Here is a 23,074-nt window from a genome sequence, read left to right on the forward strand (position 1 = left end):
CGGCCTGGACTGCAACCTGACTCCCACCCAGCACTGTGGGCATCTCGGACACATCCCTCCTGGACCTCTCAGCCTTCTTTCCTTAAGGCTCACGGGGGACTGGGGACACAGGCAGCCCATGTGAGGCCCACCCAGGTAGCTCCTGGTGCCAGTAATGGCAGAGTCCAGCCTCCCGTACGCGGACCTAGCAACACGCCCGGTCCCCCTTGCGTTTCCGCTCCGCGCCCGCATCCCTGCGCCAGCGTCCCCGCGCCCGCATCCCTGCGTCCGCACACGCCCCGCGCGGTCCCCTGGGCCCGCGGGCCGCCCGGAGCTGTCCGTGGTGCTGACCGCAGGCGCCGCCCGCGCCCGGCCGCTGCGCACGCGTCCCGGGCGGGGCGCGCGGGACCCGCCGGCGCCGCCACTGCGCAGTCTCCCGCGCGGCCCCGGCCCGGCCCGCGCCCCGCGCCCCGCGCCCCGCGCCGCCTGCCCGGCCCCGCGGCCTCCGCCGGCCGCTTCCTGGGCGCGCCCGGGCCAGCCATGGCGCTCAACAATTTCCTCTTCGCGCAGTGCGTCTGCTACTTCCTGGCCTTCCTCTTCAGCTTCGTGGTGGTGGTGCCGCTGTCCGAGAACGGCCACGACTTCCGCGGCCGCTGCCTGCTGTTCACCGAGGGCATGTGGCTGAGCGCCAACCTGACGGTGCAGGAGCGCGAGCGCTTCACGGTGCAGGAGTGGGGCCCGCCGGCCGCCTGCCGCTTCAGCCTGCTCGCCAGCCTCCTCTCGCTGCTGCTCGCCGCCGCGCACGCCTGGCGCACGCTCTTCTTCCTGTGCAAGGGACACGAGGGGTAAGTGGGGGCCTGGCGGACGCGGCCCTCAGCCCCCGCACGGCGTCCCTGCCGTGCCCGCAGCGCCCCCCCTGCCGTGCCCGCAGCGCCCCCCAGGCCCTCCCCCCTCGAGGAGGAGCCAGGCCCCTCCCTCTTCCCGGGAGCTCACAGGCCCTAAAATGTCAGCCCTCGGAGCTCCCCGCCTCCGTGCCAACTGCCCTTTGTCTGCGCAGAACCCGGGACCCCGAGGGTCACTCGCGCTCCGTACGAGGCCGGTGCTTCCCTCCCCGAGTGTGCGTCACCTCTCGCTCTGGGCATTTACCGCCCCTGCCCCTGGGGTGCAAATGTTGCCTTGTCATCTCGGAGCAGCCCTGGGCCCTCCCTGGCTTGCTGGCTCAGCCGGGCCCACACCCGTCAGTGCTCTGCGACAGCCCCTAGTGGGTGGGCCTGGGTGCTCCTCTGGTGGAGGGGAGGGACCAGGCTGGTGGTTGATCAGGCAGACGGGGCAGCCCTCCCCTCACCCCCATCCTCCTGGGAAGGATGGTGGTGGGCAAAGGCCAGAGGGAACCCTCTCTGGGTCTACGGCCAGCGCTCGGACCTTGGCTGGGGTTGGAAGACGGGAGCCTCAGGTCCCTGAGGCCTCCCTCCCTCCTGGCCTCCGCATCCCCCTTCACCTTTCCCTGCCCTGGCACAATTCTGTGAGAGAGTGGGATGTGGTTCACCTGGGGTCCTCAGCCAGTAGCGTTCCAGGCACCTCCAGCCTGTGGGACCCTCTGTGGACCCAGCACGCCCCTTGCCGTGGACTGCTGTGCTGAGCTCCCAGGAGGCCACTCCTGCCCCTTGCCTGCCCTCACATCCACAGGGGAGATCCGGGCCTTCTCGCAAACTCTGCCCCCCCCCCCCACTGGCCTCCACACATCACTCTTTGGCAGTGTGGGGGGCTTTTCTCTTCTTTCGGGGACATGAGAGAGAAGTTGTTGCTCTGAGAGGCCGAGCGGGTAGAAGGCTCAAGCAGGGACTCTGGAGAGCCCTCAGAGGGGCCGGGGAGGAATGACAGGGTGGCAGGGTAAAGAGGACCCGAGCAGCCGAGGCAGAGCCCAGCGTGGGGGCTGACACACTCGGAGGAGGGTGAGGTCCAGCAACACACACACGTGTGGGTCTCCGGGGCTGGTGTAGCAAAGATCACAGACACTGAGGCCGCAAACAATTTATTCCCCCACGGGTCTGGAGGCCGAGGGTCGGAGATCAAGGGGCTGGCAGGGTAGGCTCCCTCTGGAGGGAGGATCCTTTCCAGGCCAGCTTCTGGTGCCTGCCCACAACCCTTGACATTCCTTGGCTGGGGCTTTGCCGCTCCTGTCGCTGTCTCTGTCTTCACATGGCCTCTTTGCTCTCTCTGTTTCTTCCCTTCTTCTTATGAAGACACCAGTCATCGGATTTAAGGTGCACCTCACCCTGAGGTCTTTAGCTGAATGACACATGCAAAGACCCCGTCTCCAGTTAAGGTCACAGGCACCTGTCCTGAGGCGAAGACTTGGACATACGTTGTCAGGGCACAGCTCAGTGCATCACTGTTTCTGGATTCAGGGTCTGCGGGAAGCCGCGTGTCAGCCTGGGCAGGCCTCTGGGGGCGGTGGGGGGCGGGGGGGGCGCGCTGTGGGGCTGGGACTCTGCCCCGGTGAGCCCAGGCCAGTCCAGGGGGCCATCCTGCCCTGCCACAGGCCTCTTACTTCCCTCAACCCACTCGACGGCTGGTGTCCCCAGGAGGGATTTCAGGTGTCACGTGCGTGCATGTTGCCGACCTTGGGTGTTACCGTAGTCAGTGTCCCTGTGCAGATGGGGACAGGGGAAGCCTCTCTGCATATGAGACAGGGTCTGAGGAGGAGAGGACGGCCAGCAGGGTAGGGGAGCCGAGGTCCCTGCCGTCCGGGAGGCTGGGGGCAGTGGGCACAGGCCCATCGTCCCACCTCGTCCCTGTAAGACAAGCACCCTCACGAGACCCCCCGTTACAGCTGTGAGTTGACAAAGGACAGAAGCTGCTGTTACCGCTGTCCCTAGATTTGCTGCCCCGTCTGAGTGACCGAGATTTCTTTCGCACAGGCTCTGGGGCTCTCGGCCCTCCCCGCCCTGCTCCCAGTCTCTGGGGGTCCCTGGGGCTCTGGAACCCCACATTGCTGTGAGCCCCAGAGGCTGGGCCCTGCCCGTTTTCACGCCCTCACCGGCCAGACCCTGAACACCTTTAGGCCATTTGTCTTATAGGGACGAGGGGCCCTCGGCAGCCAGCCCGCTGTGACATCTGTCCAGGGGCCAAGCCTTCATCCGGGTCTGGTGGGAGGACGAGGCCAGAGCTCTCCCTGATGGATACCCAGGAGTGGCTCCGTCTGAGGGGCCCCCGGGCTGGATGAAGCCAAGGCAGGTTCTGTGTGCTCAGGGCTGACCTTGGGAGTCACAGATTAGCGTTTGTTGAATGAGGACGGAAAGGAGGCCTGCGTGTGAGGTCTGCTCCCTCGCAGCCACTCCCCCAGCCCTGGGGTCTTCAGACCCATAGTCTGGCCGAGGGGTCAGCCCTGCAGGCCTGCCGTGCCGAGTCCTGGGCCCCCAGAAAGGTTGGGCCTGCCTCAAGGGCAGGCAAGATGGGGGCCTGGAGAAGCCGGTCCCGGCTCAGGTGTCGGTCCAGCCGTGTAGAGCAGGCGAGCGGGTGCTGGGACAGTAGGGCACTCGGGACAGACAGGAGGCTGGGAAGGGTGGTTAGAGTGAGCTCGTGGGGTGGTGAGGGCCCTCAGGGTGTCCAGCTCATCAAGGACATCACTGCTGCTGTCAGCCTTGGGGTCTGCTTCGGGGTTGTGTGCACGCTAATTCTCTTGAGACCACGTTCAGAGACCAGCCAGGACCCTGCTGAGACCCAGGGCAGAGCCCTGCCCTTTGGGCTGTGTGAAGGGGCTCGGGGCCGGGTCCCTGGCGCCTGAGCTAGACCCTGTCCATGGTGCCAGCTCCCCCCTCACGTACGGTATGTCCCTGGACAGAGTGGGGCCCTGGACAGCTTGTGCCCAGGAGAATGAAGGGCTAAGGGTGGGGACAGCTTGCAGGAGGCTTCATCCTGGTTGTGGCTGAAGGAATGGGCGGGTGAAACAGAGGCCCCTGGGGCTTCCTCGGGTGCTTGCTGGCTGGGGACACTGGGCGAGGCCGGGGTGGGTCACAGGCCTGGGGGGGGGCCCAGGGCAGTGGAGGGTACAGGTGGCCTCGGTTTGTGATCCACAGCTGGGGAGTGCTGGGTCAGAACAACCCATCTGTCTGCTTACACTTGTCCCCCAGCCTGCAGTCGCTCCCAGGGCTTTCCGGATAACTGTCACCATGGAGACAGCACATCCGGCCTGGCACCCTGAGAGGCGGTGGTGGTGGTGGTGGTGGTGGTGGTGGTGGTGGTGGCGGCGGCGGGAGAAAGATGGACTTAACCCTGTGTGTGCCGAGCTTCCTGTTTAGGGCCACAGGCTGATGGGTCCTTGGGGAGCAGGGCGGGGCGGGGGGGGCCACTGTGGACTCTGAGGGCCGAGTCGAATGAGGCTCTGGACACACCCGGTTCTTCAGAACTCTGCAGCCCAGACAGGTTCCATGGTACGAGCCGGAGATGGACTTGGGGAGTAGGAGGAGGCTATTGGGATGACCGCAGCCCACGCCCTCCCCTGTCTGATGGCTCGGGGACTCTGTGTTCCTGTCACGGGAGGAGAGCCCCCAGTTGTGCCCGTTTAGCACGGATGCGGCTGGAAGTTTCTGGCTACGGAAGGTTATGTTGTTCCCGCCCCCCAGGGGGTGGGAGCTGTGTCTCGGGCTGAGCAGGCTTCCCTGGGGGTGGTTTTGGCCACACAGGGAGCATCGAGCCGGGTGTGCCTCTCTAGAATTTGGTGCCGGACATGGGGGATGCCGCCCCCCCCCCCATGAGGGGGAGCAGGACTTGAGGTTGGGGACTGCCCAGCAAACCCATCCTCTGCACCCTGGTCATACCCCCCCTCTTCCAGGAAGTCCTGCTGAGGGCAGCAGCCGGCTCATCTGGGATGCCGGGCACCTGCAGGGCAGGGCGCCTGGTGTGATGGTGAAAGGCTGCTGGCAGGTGGTGGGCACCTAGGGAGCCGGCCTTCGTGCCCAAGGCGGGCGGCTTCTTTGCTCCAACTGTGGACACTCGGTCCTGGCCCCCCGGGACCCGTTCATTCTCCTGGGCTGGAGCGCAGTGGCCATCCAAAGCCGGGGTGTAGGCTCTGGGTAGCCTCTGCTTTCCTTGGAGCATTCGCTCCCGGGAAGGAGGGCCCCCCGTGGACTCTCCGAGCCCTGCTTAGCCCCACGCGGCCCACAGGGGGCACAGCTGGGTCCCAGCCACCGGCTTCCTGCATCTGGTGGCTGATGCCGCTCCCATGCTTCCGTCTCCGCGGCCACAGGCCGAGCCCCACGCGCAGGGCTGCAGGTGCGCCAGCCCAGGGCTCTGGCGGCGGGTGGAGGCTTGTCCCGGGGAGGGAGGGGGTGCTCATGCTCAGGAGGAAGCCCCCTGCCCACGCAGGCTCCCTCAGTTTCCAAAGTGACCCAGTGGGGGGCTCTTGCTGCCCAATTTACAGAGGGAGAAACTGAGGTGCGGAAAGTGACTTGCTGAAGGTCACCCCTCTGGCAAAGAGGTGGCTGGAGCTGACACGCTGCTGTCCCCAGTGACGGCCTCGGAGGCGGGGTTGGCCCCAACATACCCCTCTTTGTAACTCTGGGCCTCTTATTCGGAGCGCCCAGGGCCAGGTGGATTTTGCGGTCCGGAGCTGTCTGTCGGGGTCCCAGCTGGGCTCAGGCTCACGCACGTGAGGGTAACCCGAGGAGGGCGTTCGGCAGAGACGAGGATGTGGGCCAGGCGTGGGCCCTGCGACGGCCCTGTCACCTCCTCTGGCCGCAGGCACCGGAAGAGACGCGGTGACCTTCAGTGGAGGGACGGCCACGCAGGGGGCATCCCCCCTCCCCCGTCCCCCCCAGCAGGGGCCTGGGGATGAGCGCTCACTGCCTCTCCTTCCACCCCCTGCCCGGTCCCCACTGGCTGGGCTCAGCCAGGAGCCGGGGAGAGGGGCCATTGCCGTGGTCTACTTGGGTCAGCCCCCTGGGCAGAGGATGGAGAGGCAATGATCTGCAGAGTCGGGGAACTCAGCAGCCCTCGGGCCGTCCGCGGTGGGCAGGGGGCGCGGAGCCCACCCACCCACGACGAAACGCCCGGCCGGCTCAGGCCGCGCCGGGAGTCGGACGCAGGGAGGTTGGCGCCGCAAACACGCGTGACCTGGACGCTGAGCTGTCCGGTCACGGCCCTGACGATGGCCCCGGTCGGCTGGGAGTGGTGCTGACGTGCCGCGCGTCCGTGTGAACGTGGGCGCAGACCCGCTGGCTGTGATTCTGGGACTGCCGCCTCGGGCCTCCGGCCTCCTGTTCACGCCCCCAGCCCCGGCCCTGCTGGCTGTGCTGCCGGCCGCGGTTGATCGCCCGCCCCAGGCTGGGGTGCCTCCCGGGGCCAGGACCGGGGCATGGTTATTTCTTTGTCCTCAGGGCCCAGCACAGGGTGAGGGGGTGCTCAGTCAGTGCGTGGCGGGTGCAGGCGGGGACAAACGCAAAATGGACGGTGCGTGCATCCCCCTTCGTCCCGGGGGAAGCCACCGCATCCGACAGCAGCTTTCACGATTTCCTGGCTGGGGCCCCGGCTGAGACCTCCAGGATGTGTTCTCTGTGAAGCCAGTTTGGGTCGATCTCGCCCCTCAGACTCCATGTGTCGATGGACAGATGTCCACGCGGTAGGTGTGGCCGGGGCTGCCGTCCCCCCTGAGGGCGCCCCTGTCCCCCCACCCTACAGGTCCCCAGGCTCAGCCAGACCCGGGACTCTGAGTCTCCAGGGGGCGATTTGGAGATGGCGGGTGGTGGGGCAGGGGCGTCTGGCGGGGTGGGCTGCCGTGCCCCAGCCACACGCCCCCCTCGGCCGGAGAGCAAACGCTGGTGTCCTGTGTAGGCACCCTGGTGGGGCCGTGTCCGGGTGGACCCCGAGTGAGCTCTGTCCTCCTGGCCCTGCCTCCTGCGTCCCCCACCCCCTCCCCGGGCACAGCTGGGCCTTAGGATGCAGTGGGGAGATGAGGGCGGGGTCGCACCACAAGCCCCTGACGCAGGTGCAGGCCAGCGCCGTCGATGGCCACGTGGGCACGTGGCCTCAGGGCAGCCGCGTCAGGAACGGCCTGGGAAGGGCGTCGTGCTTTGTCAGCACGCGCTGGTCCTGACGCTCTGGGACCAAACGTCCTGGGGTTCAGTCTTGGCTCTGCCTCCTCCGGAAGGCGGTGCTGACACGTGTCCCCACGCTGGGTCTCCGGGAGGTTGGGCTGGGCAGCCTGGGGTCAGCATGGGACTTCGGGGTGAGGGACAGTGAGGGACGGGAAGGTGGTCCTGGCGGCCCCACAGGGCCCCCTCACCCTATCGGGCCCACACGCCAGCTGTCTCCTGGCACTGCTGGGGTGTCAGGGGGACCCCGGTGGTGGCGCGCGGTGACTGTCCCCTCCCGTCCTTTGCTGAAGCTCCTTCCTCTACGCCTTCCTGAACCTTCTGGTCAGCGCCTCTGTGGTCTTTCTCGTCTTCATCGCCAGCACCATTGTGAGCGTGGGCTTCACCATGTGGTGCGATGCCATCACCGAGAAGGGCACCGTGTCCCACAGGTGCGCCTGGGCCCCGCCCCACCCCCACTGCCCCCAGCCGACGTCTTGGCGCATGAATCCCATTCTGAGCTCGGGGTTTTGTCCTTCCTGCCTGTGCCCCCACCTGTGCACACCTGGCCAGGGACTTCCCGGGACCCGCCCCCTTGGCCTCAACACCCCCTTCAGTGAAAGTAGGGCACCTCCCACACCCTGGAGGTGGAGCCAAGCCGAATGTGTGTGGGGGAAGGGGGTACGTAGGCCCAGCGCACTCGACCCTGGAGGGCCGGATATGGCTACACAGCACAGGCCCTGGAGATCCCGCCCTGTGCCGCCCTCGCGGGCAGAGGCCTGGGCTGAGTGCTGGGCCGGATTGGGTCGTGGAGGGTTTGGAAGACAGCGATAGGGATGGGGAGGAGCGGGAGCAGAAGCTTCTGGTTGGAGGGGGTCAGGGATGAAGCCTTTGGGGCTAGGACAGTTGCCTCACCGTTTGGGGGTGCTGCATGCCGCTCCCCATGCCCCGTGTCCTGGCGTCACCTGCCACCCCGCGCCTTGCTGTTTCAGCTGCGAAGAGCTCCAGGACATCAACTTGGAGCTTAACGTGGACAACTCTGCCTTCTACGACCAGTTTGCCATCGCCCAGGTAGGTGGGGCTGCCGGGTAGGCGGGGCCTGTCCCGGTAGGCGGGGTTGTTCAGGTAGGAGGGGCTTCTGTGTAGGCGGGGGCTATTCCGGTAGGCAGGGCTCCCGGGTAGGTGGGCTGTTCTGGTAGGCGGGGCTGTTCTGGTAGGTGGGGCTACCGGGTAGGCGGGGCTGTTCATGTAGGTGGGACTGCTGGGTAGGCGGGCCTGTCCCGGTGGGCGGGGTTGTTCAGGTAGGAGGGGCTGCTAGGTAGGCGGGGCTGTTCTGGTGGGAGGGGGTGCCGGGTAGGCGGGGCTGCTCTGCTAGGCAGGGAAGCTTGCATCGTTGGGGAGGATTCCATTCACTGCTGAATACACCGGATACACAGACTGTCTCCAAACGCTCTCGCTCTCATCCAGGGGAGGTCGAGGATGGGGCCAAGCAAAGGAGATGCAGCTGAGTGAGTGGTATAGTCGGGAAGGCTTCCTGGAGGAGGGGTTGGAAGAGCTGGATCTCAGAGACTGAGTGAGGGTTCTCGCAGGTGGATGTGGAGAGGGGTGAGGCATCGTGAGCTAACTGCGGAAGTGAGGTTCAGGGGGTGAGGGAGTGGCTCTGTGCCAGGAAAGGAAACCAGGCATCAGATCCCTGGTCTGCAGTCCGGGGCAGGGCGCTTGGAGCGGGGACCCTCCGATAGATGCTGGGGGGCTTGTGGTTACTGCCTGGCCAGGGGAAGCAGATGCCATGTCTGAGGAACGGTGTGGGGGGGCAGAGACCCTGCCCCTGCCTGGCCTCCAGGAGACCCGGTGCCTCTCTGGGGACCCATTGGCTGGGATATAGGTGTGTTGGGGCTGCTCAGGGGTCAGTGAGGGCCTGTGTCTGGGTCCACATTTGTGTCTAGGCAGACGACACTGCTGCGGGGTGCGCAGGTGGGGTTGGCTTCTTCCAGCCCCGGGCAGGTCCATGTTTGGACCCCAGACTGGCCTCTCAGGGCTCACATGGGCCCGTGGCTGATCTGAGGACTCTTCCTTTGGAGAGGAGCCCGCTGGGGGGCTGCACATCTGGTGGGTCCAAGGTTCTTTGCTGACATGAGCTGAAAGCACCGGAGACTCCTTCACGAAGATGGAATGGAAAATGCTTCGGGGCTACTTGCGCCAATTAGATTAGGAAGGCGCGAGCTGAGTCTGGTGACAACCTGACACGAGGATCTGTTGCGTGTGGCTCAGGCCTGGTTCCGTTAAATTGTTTCTCCTTCAGCTGTTTGGGAGAAGCCGATAAAGGTCAATTCACCCCAGCAGCTGGAGGTGGCTCTGTCATGGGCGGGCTCTCCTTGGGGCCGGGTGGGCTGGGCTGCCTGGGGGCGAGGGTGGGCAGACCCCCAAAAGCATCGTGCAGCTCGGGGTTCAGAGGGCAGGCCGCCAGATGCCAGGGAGGGATGGGCGTGTGGGGGAGGAGGCGAGGCGGACCCCGGGGCAGGGGGGTTGCGGGCCGGCCGGCCTCCTGACCCTGCCTCTGCCCTCTGTGTAGTTCGGCCTCTGGGCCTCGTGGCTGGCCTGGCTGGCCGTCACCATCCTGGCTTTCCTGAAAGTCTACCACAACTACCGCCAGGAGGACCTGTTGGACAGCCTGGTCCACGAGAAGGAGCTGCTGCTGGCCAGGCCGACCCCCCGCACCTCCTTCCAGGAGGAGAAGAGCGCGGTCATCTAGGTGCGGGCGGGGGAGCCCGGCCCCCGGACGCCCCCCCTCCACCCCCGCCTCGCCCCGGGGCTCACAGCCCCACCTGGGGGAGCAGGGGGGGCCCTGCCTGGCCCCACCTGCCCCTCGCCTTGCATGTCCCCCCTCGGCACCGTGCAAAGTGAGTGAGCCCGCTCACCGAGCCCCCCACCCCCACCCCGAGCGTGGCGGCTGCCCGGGGTGGGCGCCGGCCCTCAGACAGGGCCACGCAGGGGCCTCCTCCGGGCTCCGTGCTTGCACGGCCGGCCTTTCCGGGGGGCGCTGGCCGGGCAAGCCTGCTGAGCGGGGGTCCAGACTCTAGGGCACCCCTGCCGTAGGGCTCGCCTGCACGCCACGGCTGGGTGCCGTCTCCGTCACCTGGCCGGCTTGCCCGGGTGTGATTCTGTGTGCGATTCTGTCGGGCAGCCTGCGTCCCCAGAGTGACCCCAGCCCACGAGGCCACCCGTCGCTCTTGTCCCTTGCTCCTGAGCAGTGCGTGGGCCAAGACTTCTGTGGCCTGGGAGCTGGGGGGTGGGTGTAGGAGGGAGCTCTCTGGCAGTGTGTTCCCCACTTTCTGGCCCTGCACCCCCCGCCCCTGCCGCAGGGCCCGGTTCCCTGTGCTCCTGCTTCATGGTGCCCAGGTGGCCAGGCCTGGTCTCAGCGTCAAAAGCATAGGGCAGTGGTGTTGCCCTGAGTCAGGTGGTGGCTGTGTGGGTGTCCTGGAAAGTGGCCGTGGTGTCAGGACTGGGGGCCCGCGCCCAGTGCCCCTCGTCCTCTGCCATGGGACTTGCGGGGGGAGCCCCGGGTGGCCCTGCCTGGAGGCTCCCCGGGCCCCAATGTTTGTGTCACGGGGTGGGGAGGTGGGGGAGGCGGGGACACGGGCTGAGGGGCACAGCGCCCCCTAGGGAGGATGGGGTGGGGCAGGTGCCACTAGAGGCGTCTGGGTGAGCGTGTGAGTGCCTGTGAGCGTGTGGATGTGTCTGTGTGATATTAGTGCGTGTGTGACACGAGTGTGTGCACACGCATGTAAGTGCACGGGAAGGTGTGAGTGTGTGAGCGTGTAGCCCTACGTGAGCTCACATTCACAAGTGTGAGTGAGTGTGCGCAGGAATGTGAGCACGTGCATGTGCACACACGAGTGTGTGAGCATGGATGGGAATGTGTGTGCCCAACCGTGAGCATGAGTGCGTGCGTGCCGCAAGGTGTGAGCAGACATCAGAGCTGGTGAGGACACAGCGGCTTCTCTGGCCTTCATCCACCGGGACGCCCCCTGTGCCCCCGGCCCCCCCCCCCCCCGGTGGAGGGGCTGCCTTCCCGTCTGATGGACGGAGCCTGGAGCACTGAGGCCGCCAGACGGCATGACCCCGTCCACACGGGGGCAGGTGGAGGAGCCGGGGGGACCCGTGACCCCAGAGCTCAGTGATGAGCCACCTGGGCTGCTGGGCTGTGGACCCCCCTCCTCGCGGGGCTCCCCGGCTTCCACATCTGCACGCAGTGCTCCTCTGCAGGGGTGGGGCACCCCGTTCTCGTCTCCCGGGCTGACCCTCCTGCTGCTCCCCACCCTCCAGGGAAGGAGACGCCCGGCTCCCCGCATCCGTGCCTCGCGCTGCCAGGGGCTGGTCTGGTCTCCCACGTGGGGGCACGGATCTCCCGAGGCCACGGATGCGGGTCCGGGGCGAGGTGCCGAGTGGGGCGGGCAGCCTGGGCCAGGGAAGGGAGGCCGCCCGTCACCTCCTGCCGTCTCAGAGGCGCTCTGGCCCCAGGGCCCGGCCGAGAATGTCAGACAGAGCAGCTGGGTTGCTGGGGGAGCTGTTTTGGGAGCACTGAGGCCCCCAAGCCGATCTGGTCTCAGCTCAGCCCTCGTGCACGAGCCGAGGGGACCCTCTCCAGCCCCTGAGCGCTCCGCTCTGCTCCCCGCAACAGCCAGGCCCCGGGGCAGAGGAGCAGGGGCGGGACGTGGCCTCCTGGAGCCCCAGGGTCCACGGCAGGTTTGGGCCCGCCCGTGGCGGCTGCCGCTCCTGGAGCGCCCGGCCGGGTCTGGGGCCTCCCCTCCTCGGTCAGGCTAGGGGAGACGCGCGCCCACTTACCTGCAGGTGTCACTGGTGCAGCGGGGTTGTCGCTGGCACAGACCCGTGTCAGGCCAGCGGGGGGCTTCCAGGGAGGGGACAGCTGGGTCCCCCAGGGCTGGGCAGGAAGGGCCCCCCCGATCGCTTCTGCTTCTCCCAGCTGCGTGTGGATAACAGACATCTTTGTCTTCACTCCACTCCTGACGAAAACCGAAAGTAATGATTCCCAAGCCTGGTGTGTCTGTTGTTCAACGTCCAAATAAACACAAAGTCCTGAGCCTTGTTGTGGACAATGGAGCCTCTGCGCCCCCGGCCCCAACCTCCATCCACCTTCAGTGTCCTGGCTTCCGGTGTTTCGTCCGCTCCTACGGTGTAAAAACTGCCTTGTGTTTGTTCCTGTCGCTTCAGAACCTTGCCGGGATGAGGGCCTGGCCTCTCCGGGTTCGGACCTTCGCGTCCGCGCGGGCTCCGGGGCTTCCCGGGGCGCACGGCTGGACGCGGGATTTCGGACCTCTCAGGGCGTGCACAGCCTGAGCAGTGTTCTCCCCAAAGCAGGTGCTCACGTCCTGTGGGCCTTCCGGACCCGGGATGTCTTTGCCGTCACGGGCTCTTGGCCGAGAGCAGTGGCCGTGAGGAGGGGGCTGCCTCATGCCTCATGGCGGACTGCCCCGGGCGGGACCAGGGCTGGAGGGGTTGAGCCTGAGGCTTGTGCCCGCCCCACGGGCTTGGACATGTGACCTACCTCTCTGAGCCTCAGTTTCCCCATCTGGAATATGGGTAGTAATCTGCCCGTCCTCTTTGGGGGGTGGGGTGAGGCGAGGTGGGGTCCTGGGGGGAGGGCTGGGCTGCTGCGGGAGGTGGTAACCACCCTGGTCGTGCTAGAACCAGCTGTGACCCTGGATGGTCCCTGAGGGCTGGGGTCCTCCCCCCCACCACGGCCCCTGTCGGCTCCTGCTTCTGGAGACCGGCCCCTCCTCTCCACCCGGGCCCCCTGAATCCCGAACCCTGTAACCACCGCCCCAGCCCCTGAGGCCCGGCAGAAAAGGCTTCCCCGCTGCCCCCACCTCTGCTTTAGCCGATGAAGCCAATTCCGTAGCAAATGGTCCCTGTTTCGCTCCTTTGGGTAAAAACCCCCAGACTAATAAAAGAGGTGGCAGTGCGTTTTAATAGAAAACCAGTGTGTCCCCACGTTGGTAATGGGGACAGGCACGTAGAGCGTCACCCCGGGAAGGAGCAGCACGGCGTTGGCCGTCCCGTGGACGCTTGTCTGCGGGTTGCTGCGGGAGATGGCGTCTTCCTGGCAGTCCCTCCTGGTGTCTGACCGCGGGCCTCCCCGCTTTTTCCAGGCCCCCCTCCAGGCAGGGGTCCAGACCACACGGGTCCCCGTGGCCTTGCAGCACCGGCGATGGCACGGTGTCTGCACGGGGTCACGGGACTCGGAGGCGCTGTGGCTGGCGTGTGGCACCACCTGGGGTCCGGGCGCACGCGCCGTGCTCCGGAGGCGGTGGGGGTCCGGGCAGAGCGGGCTGCCTCTCGGCCGCTCCGGGTGGACAGCGGAGGTCGCGGGCGGCACATGTTTCCCCCGGGGCACGAGAGGGCCCCTGAGGCCTCGGGGTCAGACCTGGGCCCAGAGGCTGGGCCCCCACCACCAGCACCAAGGGGAGATGCCAGGCCCCGCCCTGCACGCTCGCGGCCGCGGTGGGGAGGGCCCCACGCCAACAGCCAGACCCGTGTGCCTCCGCGGGGTTTTGAGGTCCAGGCCCCACAAGCCCCAAGCAGCAAGGCCCAGTCTTACTTCCGAGGGGTCTCGCGGGCACAGGGCCGGTGTCCCTGTCTTCAAGGGGCCCCACGCGTCCGCCTCCGGGCCCGGCCCAAGGATGCGGAGAGTTCCCACTGGGGTGAGGGCTCTCCGGGGCCCGAAGCGGGCAGAGGAATCGGTTTTCTGGTAGAACCTCACGGTGGACCCCCGCACATACGAGCGGGGCCCCGACTGGCCCCCGCCCCGGGAGCCCCCAGACCCCAGCGGGGGCTCCCGCCCTGCACGACGGGGGCCGTGGGGGGTGGGGGCGAGCATCCGGCCGCGGTCACAGCTGCAGCAGGCCGTGCCAGCAGGTGACGGCCGTGTGCCTCAGGCGCAGGGCGAGCGCGAGGAGCCGGGCCCGGAGGTCCTCGAGGGCCAGCGTCACCCGCTCGGCCCGGCCGCAGTACAGACCCAGCACGAGCACCAGCAGGAGACACACGGACAGCCGCAGGAGCAGGGAGCCGCCGCGGGACCTGGGCCGGCCGAGCGCTGGGGACGGAGGGGGCCCCGGGTGAGCCTGGGGCTCCCTGCTCCTGCGGGGCTGGCGGGGAGGCTGCAGGGAGGGTGGTGGGTCCCCGGGTGCCCCCCGTGGTCCCCATGGGGCGTGGAGCGCCCCCCCCCCCCCGCCGTCCGTCTCCCACCCCTGCCCGGGGCCTCTGTTGGCCCTGCCTCTGGCACCCTCCCTTGGGACAGGAGTAAGGGGGCAGGACCCCAGAGGGGTGCTGTTGCCAACCGTGTGTGTCAGGGGGGGGACCTGCTGGAGCCACCGGGGGTGTGGCGAGCGTGGCCTGGGCACGGGGTGTGGGGGTGTGGGGGGGGGCTCAGACTCACCCTTGGTGGCCGTGGTGGACTCCCTGCTGGCGATGTCTGCGGAGGAGAATGGAGACGCGGTTGGGCGGGCAGGCCCCGGCTTGGGGGCGCACCCGACCTCAGCCTGCCCCGCGCCCTCAGGGCCTCGTGTGCCACGCCCACCCCCCAAAGGAGCCCGAGAAGGGCCGGGTCGGACGCAGCCACCCCGTTTCACAAGGGGAAGGTGCAGGGCCCTCCAGGGTCTGTCCCAGCCTCGCTGCCCCAGGTTCAAGCTGCCGGGGCTCGGGGACCCCGAGAGGCTGGGCGCTGTTCTCGTGGCCTGTGCAGTGTGGGGTGTGGTGACCCCACGGGTGGCTGGGGGGGGGAGCCTGTAGAGGACCCTCACTCCCGTCCCGTGCAGTCTCCTGGGGGGGCCCCGACCACCCCCGGACCGCCTGGGCCCCGGTGCCCCATCCACAGAGAGCTGTTGGGAGGCTCCTGGGGGTGAGCGCGGAGGCCAGGGGGCTGGGCGCGAAGAGCAGGCAGGAGGAGCCTTGCAAGAGCCCCCCGGCATCGGGAGAGGAGGGGGGCCGGGCCGGGATGCTCGTGACGGGCCATCCAGGGAGACCCTAACACGTGTTGCGCAGAGAGTTTCATCCACAGCTCGGCAGGTCTCAGGAAGTGAGTCTTGCCGGGGGGGCTGTGGTGGGCAGAACGTAAGACGCCCCCGTGACTCCTAGCTCCCCAGTGTCCCTGTTTTTGTGTCGTCCCCTCCCCGGTGTGGGGCCCGTGACTTGTTTCTACCCAAGAGAATACAGCGAAGGGGAAAGGATTCCGCAGCTGAGATGCAGGCCCCAGTCAGCTGACTTGGAGTCCCCTCCAAAGGGAGACGATCTTGGGTGGGCCCGACCTAATCAGGAGCGGAGGGAGGGCCTGGTGCTGCTCTCAGGGGTGCAGCTGCTGGCTTGTAGAGCTGCCGGGAACTGACTTCTGCAAACGGCAAGGGAGCTTGGAACGGACGCAGGCCTCAGATGAGAGGCAGTCCCGGGCCACACCTGGACGGCAGCCTGGAGAGCCAGGCCTGAGCAGAGCACAGGCTGCACCGGGTCCACGCCCCTGACCCGTGGGGTCACTGCAATGGTCACTGTGGCTTGCTCGAAGCCTCTAAGTCCGTGGTCACCCGGTGTAGCCAGAGGATACAGGGGCCGGTCCCAAGCGAAGGGCCGAAGCAGGCGTGAGGTGGGCGGGGGGCGGGGAGGGCAGCGGCGGTGAGGGGCTCTGGGGCCGGGGCCGGGAGGTGGACGGTGGTGGGAGCAGCTGAGGGGCGCTGCAGGGAGGAGTGGGGGGGCCGCTGGGGACGCCTGCCCGCCGGCCTTCCCCCGAGAGGACGGTGGCGATTTGGGCAGCTGTGGATTTACTGTTTTCCTGCCACTTGCTGTTCCGTTGACTGTTACTCTGTGTGCAGACTGACCCGTGGGCCTGGGTTTCATTGGGGTCATCGGGGTCCCTTCAGAGGGCCTCCTGCGGGTCCCGGGACACGTGTCCCCCTGCCCCACCTATCCCCGGGCCTGCTGGCCGCGTTCTGCCCTTACAGTGGACGGCCACCTCCGGGGGCTCCCGGAACCGCACGTGCCTGGCGGTCTTCTGTGGCTCGGCCCCGCGGCTGCGGCGCTCCGGCCGGCTCTGCCTCAGGATGGAAGGGGGACACCTCTTGTAGCCCTCCTGGGGGGGGACGCAGAGGGGAGCCGTGAGCCCCCGGGGCGCAGGAGACGAGGTGCCCCCCGTGGACCGCCCCACCTGCAGCCCCAGCCCCAGCCCCCCGGGTGACCGGTGGGGCCTGGAACAAAGCCATCGGGGCCGGCCCAAAGGACGGCGGCTTTAGTGGTGCCACGGCTGCGGTCCGTGGCCGCACAGGCCCGTGTCCCCTGGTCACCAGTCCCGATGGTGTCTGTAACAACTTTTACGGGTCGGTCGTGATGAGGACGACGGTAACTGTGAATATCCACCGAGGCCTGTCTTCACGGCCGAGCCGCCCACACAAAACCTCCCTGAGTCCCAGCACGCTCATGCCCGCCGCTGTCCCCCTGCCCCGAGCCGGGCCTGTTCGAGGTCAGTACCTGGCGTGGGTCACACAGCGGGCCTCTGTCACTCCCCCGTGGACGGGGTGACGGATCTGAGCATGAGACGGGGGCTGGGGACGGACGGAGCCCGGACACAGGGGCCCGCCCAGGGGCCACCCTCCCACCCACAATGAGTTTGGAAAGTAGAGTTACCGGACTGCTCTGAGCCTCAGTGTTTCCATCTGTAAACTGGCCACAACAGGCCGTTCTGAGCCCAGGCAGGCCCCTTGCTCAGTGGCTCCCGGCTGGGGGGCCCTGGCGGCACAGAGCCTGCTGCCGGCCTTCTGGGGGGCACACGAGACCCCACCTAGTCCTGGGGTTTGGCCCAGCTCGTGGCTGTCCCCTCTCCTCGTTGGGACGCCTGTGCCTGCGGCCTGCGCGGCCTGGCGGTGAGCACCGACATTAGGTCAGGACCCGGGTCTGAAGTTGGTTCCCACTTTGCCCTGGCCTGGGCTTCCGCACCTGCACCCTCACAGGACACCCTGGCCCTCCTCTCTCCACCCCCTCCTCCCCTGCTCGTACACCCTCCTCCCTGGGCTGCGAGGGGACCTTGCCAGGGAAGCATCCAGACTTGCTGCTGCCTCACTCCAGAGCCCTCCGTGGCTCCTGCTTCCTCTGCCTCCTCCGCTGTCTCTCCCGGTGCAGACCTCCCGGCCCGCCCTCCCTGCCCTTGCAGACGGCACGCCGGCCCTCCACCCTGGCCGTGCACCTCTGCCGTGTCCCACCCTGCGAGGCTCCAGCCCTCTCTGCCAGACCACACCTTTGGAGAACTCCCCACCCGGTGGTGATTCCTCCCCTGGGGCCGGGGACAACTCAGGGCAAGGGCAGGGACCCAGCCTCCCGCCCCTGCTCCCCCTTCCCGCCCCAGCAGAAGCCCAGATCGCTGAGCCTGGGATGGGGGCTTGTCCGGGACCCTGCCTTACCCTCCCTGCCCCGGGCTGCGGTGAGCTCGGAGCGGCCTCTTCATTCTTTCTGGTCTGATGTCGCGTCTCTGGCCGGGAGTCGGGGCTCAAGGTCTGCCCTGCAGTCCTCATTTATCGGAGCATGGTCCTAAGACAAGCGAAGACGTTGCTTATTGTACAAGCGACCCTGGTAGGAGTAGAATTCCGGAGGGGATTCTCCTGTCAGCCCCGCCCACGAGGAGACGGGGCTGCACCCTCCCCGGTGGCCACAGGGTCCCTCATCGTCAGCTTTCACGGCGGCCTAACGTCCCACAGGCTGCCGTCTGTAATTTACAGCCGGCCTCCGATACTGGGTGGGCAGGAAGTTTGCATTTTATTCTTGTCGTCACACTGTTCGGAGGCCTCGGGTAAAGTTGCAATAAACCTCTTGCTTCCCCCTTTCACGGGGGAGACTCTGGGGGTGAGCGAAGGGCCGGCACTGTTGGGGTTCCCTGGGGCTGGGGGCGCTGCTCCGGAGGGTCCCGTCCTCCTTGAGGGGTTCGGGCTGGTGGGGCGGCCCCTCGGTTCTGCACAGACTCTGTCTCCGTCTCCCTCCCTCTCTGTCCCTCCCTCTCTGTCCCAGGTTTAACTCGCTTACTTATCAGGTGTCAGGTGGGAGCCTCCCCGCTCCCACCTGTGAGCCTGTGATTGCTAAGCACCTGTCGTCCCTACCTGTGGCCCTTCTCGCGTGGGTTTTCTTTCGCAGACTTTGAAGGGCTCTTGACTTTTGAGACCTTCCCCAGCCCTTCTCCGGGCACAGACCCCGCCAGGCACCGTGCAGGTGAAGCCGGGCATCGAGCATTAGTCCTTTGAGGGCGCTGGGAGCGGGGGGCGAGGGTGGGCCCACCCCTCATTGCACATATGGGGAAATGGACGCGGGGCTTCCCTGGCCACGCGGACACCGGGGGTGGGGTCCCTGCCTCCGGGGCCGCCCCACCCCCGCGAGGGCAGTGAGGACTTTCTGGGGGATGTGCCCTTTCCCTGCGGCTCTTGGGGGCGCTGGGCCTTCTCTGGCCAAGTGCCTTTGCCTGGGCCGCCGTCTGCCGCTGGGCGGTCCCCCTGCCCTCCGGCTGCCCGCTGCCCCTGCCCCGCCGGCCTCGCCCCACGGGCGGTCTTGTTCCGGCTCCGGCTCCCCCTTAAATGTCATTTCCTCCGAGAGGAAGCGGGGGCCTTTGCTGGAGTCCTGGGCTCTGTCCTTCTTTGGCCCGGTGACCTCGTTCAACAGCGTGACTGCCCTGGGCCTCAGTTTCCCTACCCCGTAGCACAGGGGGAGGCGAAGCCTGCTCTTGGTACCCCCTCCCGCCCCCCCGCGGGCCTCCTCCGGCCGCCCGGCAGGCCCCCACCCTCGGGCCTCTGGCAGCGACAGTGTGTAACACGAGTGCTCTCCACTCTGAGGCCGCTCGTGACAGATGGGTGATAAAGGGTGGAAAATAGCTCAGGCCTGGGGCCTGCAGTGTGTCACCGCCGCTCCCCTCCCCCCGCCCCCTCAGGGCGGGCCTTCTCGGGCAACAGCCTCTGACCTTCTTGAGGCCACACTTGCTTCTCCCTGGGGGTGGGGAAACTGAGGCCTGCCAGGTCTCAGAGCCCCGTTGGGACGGGGCCCGCCGGTGGCTGGAGCCTTGTCTCTGGTGGGGGCCTGCCTGGCTGGGCACAGGTGGGCCTCGGGACGCTGATCTCCTGCTGAGTCCCCGGATCTCCTGCTCCAGGCCGGGTGGGCCCGGGGTGCTGAGCCAGGAGCCTCAGGCCCTCCCGCCCTCCCTTGCAGGAGCGCAGGTCTGGCCGAGGCTGTGCATCAAGTCCCCGCAGAGGGTGGGGGTTGGCCCACAGGGGCTGAGCCTCTGCACCCGGCCCCGGCTCGCCTCTCCCGCCGACCTCCGGGCGTGTGTGAGGCGGGCCGGGCCAGCTCCAGCCTGGCCCAATGCCTCCGACGGCACCGAGCCCCCCCGGGCTGGGCCACCTGACCTGCCGTGGCTCTGTGACCACCCGGTAGGCTTGTCACTCCCTCCCCCCACAACCCGGGCCCGGGCCGTGCGCCCCGCTCAGTGCCCCACTCCTCCCCACGCCCACTGACCACCCACCGCCTGCAGGAGGTCTCCGTCCTCGCCGGGGGTCCCTCTGAGACCCCCCATGTAGTGCAGTCCTGCGTGGGGAAGGGGCCTTCCTCAGCTCTGACCTTGTGGCGGGCGGCCAGGTCAGCAGCCACGCCAGCTCCCTGTCACCCGTCCCACCCCGCGCCGTGCCTGTCCACCCGCTGGACCCTGGGGTTCAGGCCACGGAGGACCTGGCCGGGTCCCGTAGCCCTGGGGAAGCTGAGGGTCTCCTCATGCCCCGGCCCATCTCCAGTGAGAGGCCTGGGCTCCCCCCGCTCACCTGGGGCTGGTGACAGACACCTCCTCCAGGGGCCTCCGGGGTTGGCGCAGGTGGGAGAACCGTGGCAGGACGTCACCGCACGGAGGCTGGAGCCACGAGCCCCCCCCCCACCCCGTTCGCACACCACATACACGCACAGCTCCCCACACCCCCGTGCGTGCCCACACCGCGTACACATGCCCACCTGGGCTCCTGCAGGCGCCGCACCTCCGGGTGACTCGCCCACCTGCCTGGCCCCCCACCCGCGGCCGATCGGAGCCTGGAGCCGAGCGGGAACCCGAGCTGTCGCGGCTCACGAGCCCGCTGAGAAGTTTCCATTACAGCAGCGGGCAGTGGCCTCTGGAGGGTCTGGCCGCCGAGGAGGTCATCACAGCGGGGCTCGGTGGCCGTGGGTGCTGTGTGCCCTCCCCCTCCCCCGAGCGGCGTGGCCGAACGGCGGGGGCGGGGGGCTGAGCTCACAAGATGCGAGCTGCACCTTCTTCCGGCCGGAGAAGCGGACAGGAGGCCACGGACACCCCGAGGCCGGCCTCCCCGCGGGAGGGCGGGGGCTCCCGGGCCCGGCCGGCCGCCCCCAGCCCAGCACTCACAGCGCGGAACAGGCTGGCAGGTCCCCAGATAACACACACTTCTGATGTGAGCAAGGGGAGAACCCCTGGGGACGCCCCCTGGGCCGGCCTCTCGCTCACTGGGCTCTCCTGCCGGGTCGGGGGCACGGGGAGCGGGAGCTGTCCTGACAGTCCCCAAGGACCCTCCCCCAAGTCTCTGCACATTAGGATGTGGGGCAACAGCAGCTCAGGGTGATGGCCGGGTGCCTGCCGGGCGCAGTGGGGTGCTCTGGAATGGCTGACCTTGGCCTGGAGAGCCCCAGGCACATGGGAGCAGGTGGACCCCAGCCCTGGCCACAGTGAGACCCAGGGGGGTCACCCAGCCCGAGTTCCAGGCCCCCGTACAATGGTGGGCGTTTGCAAGCCATCCAGCATGTTGTAAAGGTGGAGATAACATGCCTGCACAGGGTAGGTGCCCAGTGAACGGCATGTTCTGAGCTGGAGGGTGACCCACGTGCACAGTGGGCCAGGATGGGGACTTCCTCTGATCGGATCAGCTCAGAAAAGGGCCGGTTCCCTGAGGGTCCCGGATGCTGGGGCTGGGGCTCGATGACCCGAGTAAGAGACCATTCCCTGCTCAGCTTGGCTGTGCCCACGTTGACCTACCCTCAGCAGCACCCTCGGGGGCCTTTGGGGCAGGCGTCTGGCCTGAGCCTGCTGCCCCTGCAAAATGACAAGATTCCTGGCCACGGGTGGCTTCTGAAGGGACTGTGCTTGGCTCATCACCGGGGGAGGTTCATCGAGACCCCGTGCCCCAGCTTTGTGGTGGGAACTGGCCAAGTCCCCCACTTGACCCACAGACGGCTGCGCCTCAAGCAGGAGTGTAGAGGGAGGGCTGGCCGGGGTCCTCGGGTCAGGCCAGGCCACGGAGGAGGGGGCTCAGAGCGCCAGGGAGTGAGAGCACCCACCGCCCGCACTTTTCAGACAAGACTTGGGGTTCAGAGGGGGCTGGTCCACCTCCCCGCCTGCCCGCCTGCCCACGGCAGGTTCTCTCCTGCTCTCTGGTTGGGAATCTTCTCTAGCAGCTTCGTTCCCAAATGGGAAGTGAGCCTCTACTCACCCCCTGAGCTGGGATCTCACCTGGCTCCCCCTGGGGCCGTGAAGCCAGGCTCTGTGGCGTCTCCAGTGACAGGATGTCAGTGTGGTCCCGGCCCAGGCCTGGCCGTGGCGCCCCCCCACCCCACCCCCCCACCCGCCACCTTCCCCCAGAGAGACCCAGTCCCTCCAGCCTCTTGCCGCTCTGGCCTGGTGCCGCTGCTGGTCCGCTGCGGGGCGGTCTGTGGCCGGCCTGCGTCAGGCCGCCTGAGCTATAATTACCTCTCCCCTTTGGCAGAAATAGCAGTGACCCTGCGGATAGGCCGCTGGCAGAAGAGGAGGGACTGGTGTCCCAGGCCCTGAACACAGGCCTACGGACAAGATATGGGGTCAGTGCCCCGGCCCTGCCCCGCTGGCCCACATGCGGGCTCCAGCCTGGCAGCCCTTGGGAAACGCGGATTGGCCTGGGAGGCGGAGTGGGGGCGGGGGACGGCAGGAGGGTGGGGTGAACAGAGTCCGGCCCCTGCCTGACCCCGCCCCAGAGTGGGGCCCCGAGGCGGAGGGCGCCCACCCTGCTTCTCACCCCTGCGCCCCTGCGTCCTGCTCTGGGGTCCCAGGAAGAGCAGGCAAAGCATGGACCCCAGGCTGCCATTTGGGGTGCACTGGCTGAGCCCCATATTGGCCCGGCAGGCGGGGCTGGTGTTCAGGTCAGAGGGGGGCAGCAGGGGTGAAGGCACCTGCATTTCCCAGGGGCCTTCTGGGCTGGGGGCTCCTTGTGTCTGAGCGGCAGCCGTCCCACATTAGCAGATGAGGAAGTGCCACTCAGAGAGGGGAGGCAGCTTGCCCAAAGCCACACAGCCCAGGGGTGGCAGCCGGGCGGGGTCTCAGTGCCGCCCCCCTCCCCCCCGCCGCCGCCGCAGCTCGCGCCAGCTGGCTCCTGGTCTGCGGGCACATATGGCCGCCCGGAAGGGGTGAGGCCCGAGGAGAGACCACCCGCACCTCCTGTCTCTGTCGGGAACTCAGGCAAAGCTTCGGGGCCCCCAGGGTGTCCAGGGAGGATGGGGGCTGGGAGGGGCAGTGTGGGCCGAGGAATGTCCCAGGGTCCCCTGAGGGCCACGCAAGCCACGGGGCCTGGAAAGCAGCATTTGTGCACACTGTATACAGAGGCCGGTGAGGTGCTGTGTGTGTGGGGTGGGCCCGTGGGCGATCTCCGCGCTCTGCAGCAGACTGTCCTTGCAAAGGGTCTGATGGCAGACGCACTCGGGTCTCTGGTCATGCTCAGCTCTGCCTCAGAGGGCAAAGCAGCCGTGCACAGGATGGACCGTGGATGGGCATGGACGGTGGTCGGGACGGACGGTGGATGGGCTGGACGGTGGTCGGGATGGACGGTGGACGGGATGGAGGTTGGACGGGACGGACGGTGGTCGAGACGGACGGTGGATGGGACAGACGGTGGTCGGGATGGACGGTGGATGGGACGGACGGTGGATGGGCATGGACGGTGGACGGGATGGACCGTGGATGGGCTGGACGGTGGTCG

At 67.7% G+C, this 23,074-nt stretch overlaps 2 protein-coding genes across 4 annotated transcripts; one reads left to right on the forward strand and one right to left on the reverse strand.

The window, feature by feature from the left end:
• Window positions 1-497: 497 nt before the first annotated feature.
• TMEM179 (transmembrane protein 179) lies at window positions 498-10,655 on the forward strand. 3 transcript variants are annotated; one of them, XM_047079983.1, is made up of 4 exons: window positions 498-824; window positions 7,364-7,501; window positions 8,042-8,120; window positions 9,622-10,655. In XM_047079983.1, the coding sequence occupies exons 1-4, from the start codon at window positions 520-522 to the stop codon at window positions 9,799-9,801; spliced, it is 702 nt and encodes a 233-aa protein (XP_046935939.1). In that variant the 5' UTR covers window positions 498-519; the 3' UTR covers window positions 9,802-10,655. The 3 variants fall into 3 exon arrangements, with proteins under 3 accessions (XP_046935939.1, XP_046935940.1, XP_046935938.1); XM_047079984.1 differs by lacking the exon at window positions 7,364-7,501; XM_047079982.1 differs by lacking the exon at window positions 9,622-10,655 and having other exon boundaries at window positions 7,364-8,111.
• Window positions 10,656-13,957: 3,302 nt separating this feature from the next.
• CUNH14orf180 (chromosome unknown C14orf180 homolog) lies at window positions 13,958-21,659 on the reverse strand. Its single transcript, XM_047079985.1, has 5 exons — window positions 21,580-21,659; window positions 17,507-17,633; window positions 16,056-16,185; window positions 14,506-14,541; window positions 13,958-14,163 (listed from the first exon to the last, which is right to left on the reverse strand). Exons 2-5 carry the CDS (start codon window positions 17,615-17,617, stop codon window positions 13,958-13,960), a joined length of 483 nt encoding a protein of 160 aa, XP_046935941.1. The 5' UTR covers window positions 17,618-17,633; window positions 21,580-21,659.
• Between the last annotated feature and the right edge of the window lie 1,415 nt (window positions 21,660-23,074).

The sequence above is a fragment of the Lynx rufus genome, unplaced genomic scaffold, assembly GCF_022079265.1.
Source record: "Lynx rufus isolate CCGP_SWC_20201006 ecotype Redwood Valley unplaced genomic scaffold, mLynRuf1.p SCAF_17, whole genome shotgun sequence".
In the NCBI taxonomy this organism is placed as follows: domain Eukaryota; kingdom Metazoa; phylum Chordata; class Mammalia; order Carnivora; family Felidae; genus Lynx; species Lynx rufus.

Coding starts and splice junctions, on each gene's coding strand:
- TMEM179 (XM_047079982.1), top strand. CDS start 520: ATGGCGCTCAACAATTTCCTCTTCGCGCAGTGCGTCTGCTACTTCCTG. Junction 825..7,363: donor CTGTGCAAGGGACACGAGGG/GTAAGTGGGGGC, acceptor CCTTTGCTGAAG/CTCCTTCCTCTACGCCTTCC.
- CUNH14orf180 (XM_047079985.1), bottom strand. CDS start 17,617: ATGAGGACTGCAGGGCAGACCTTGAGCCCCGACTCCCGGCCAGAGACG. Junction 16,186..17,506: donor CGCAGCCCGGGGCAGGGAGG/GTAAGGCAGGGT, acceptor GTCCCCCCCCAG/GAGGGCTACAAGAGGTGTCC. Junction 14,542..16,055: donor CCCGGAGGTGGCCGTCCACT/GTAAGGGCAGAA, acceptor TCTCCTCCGCAG/ACATCGCCAGCAGGGAGTCC.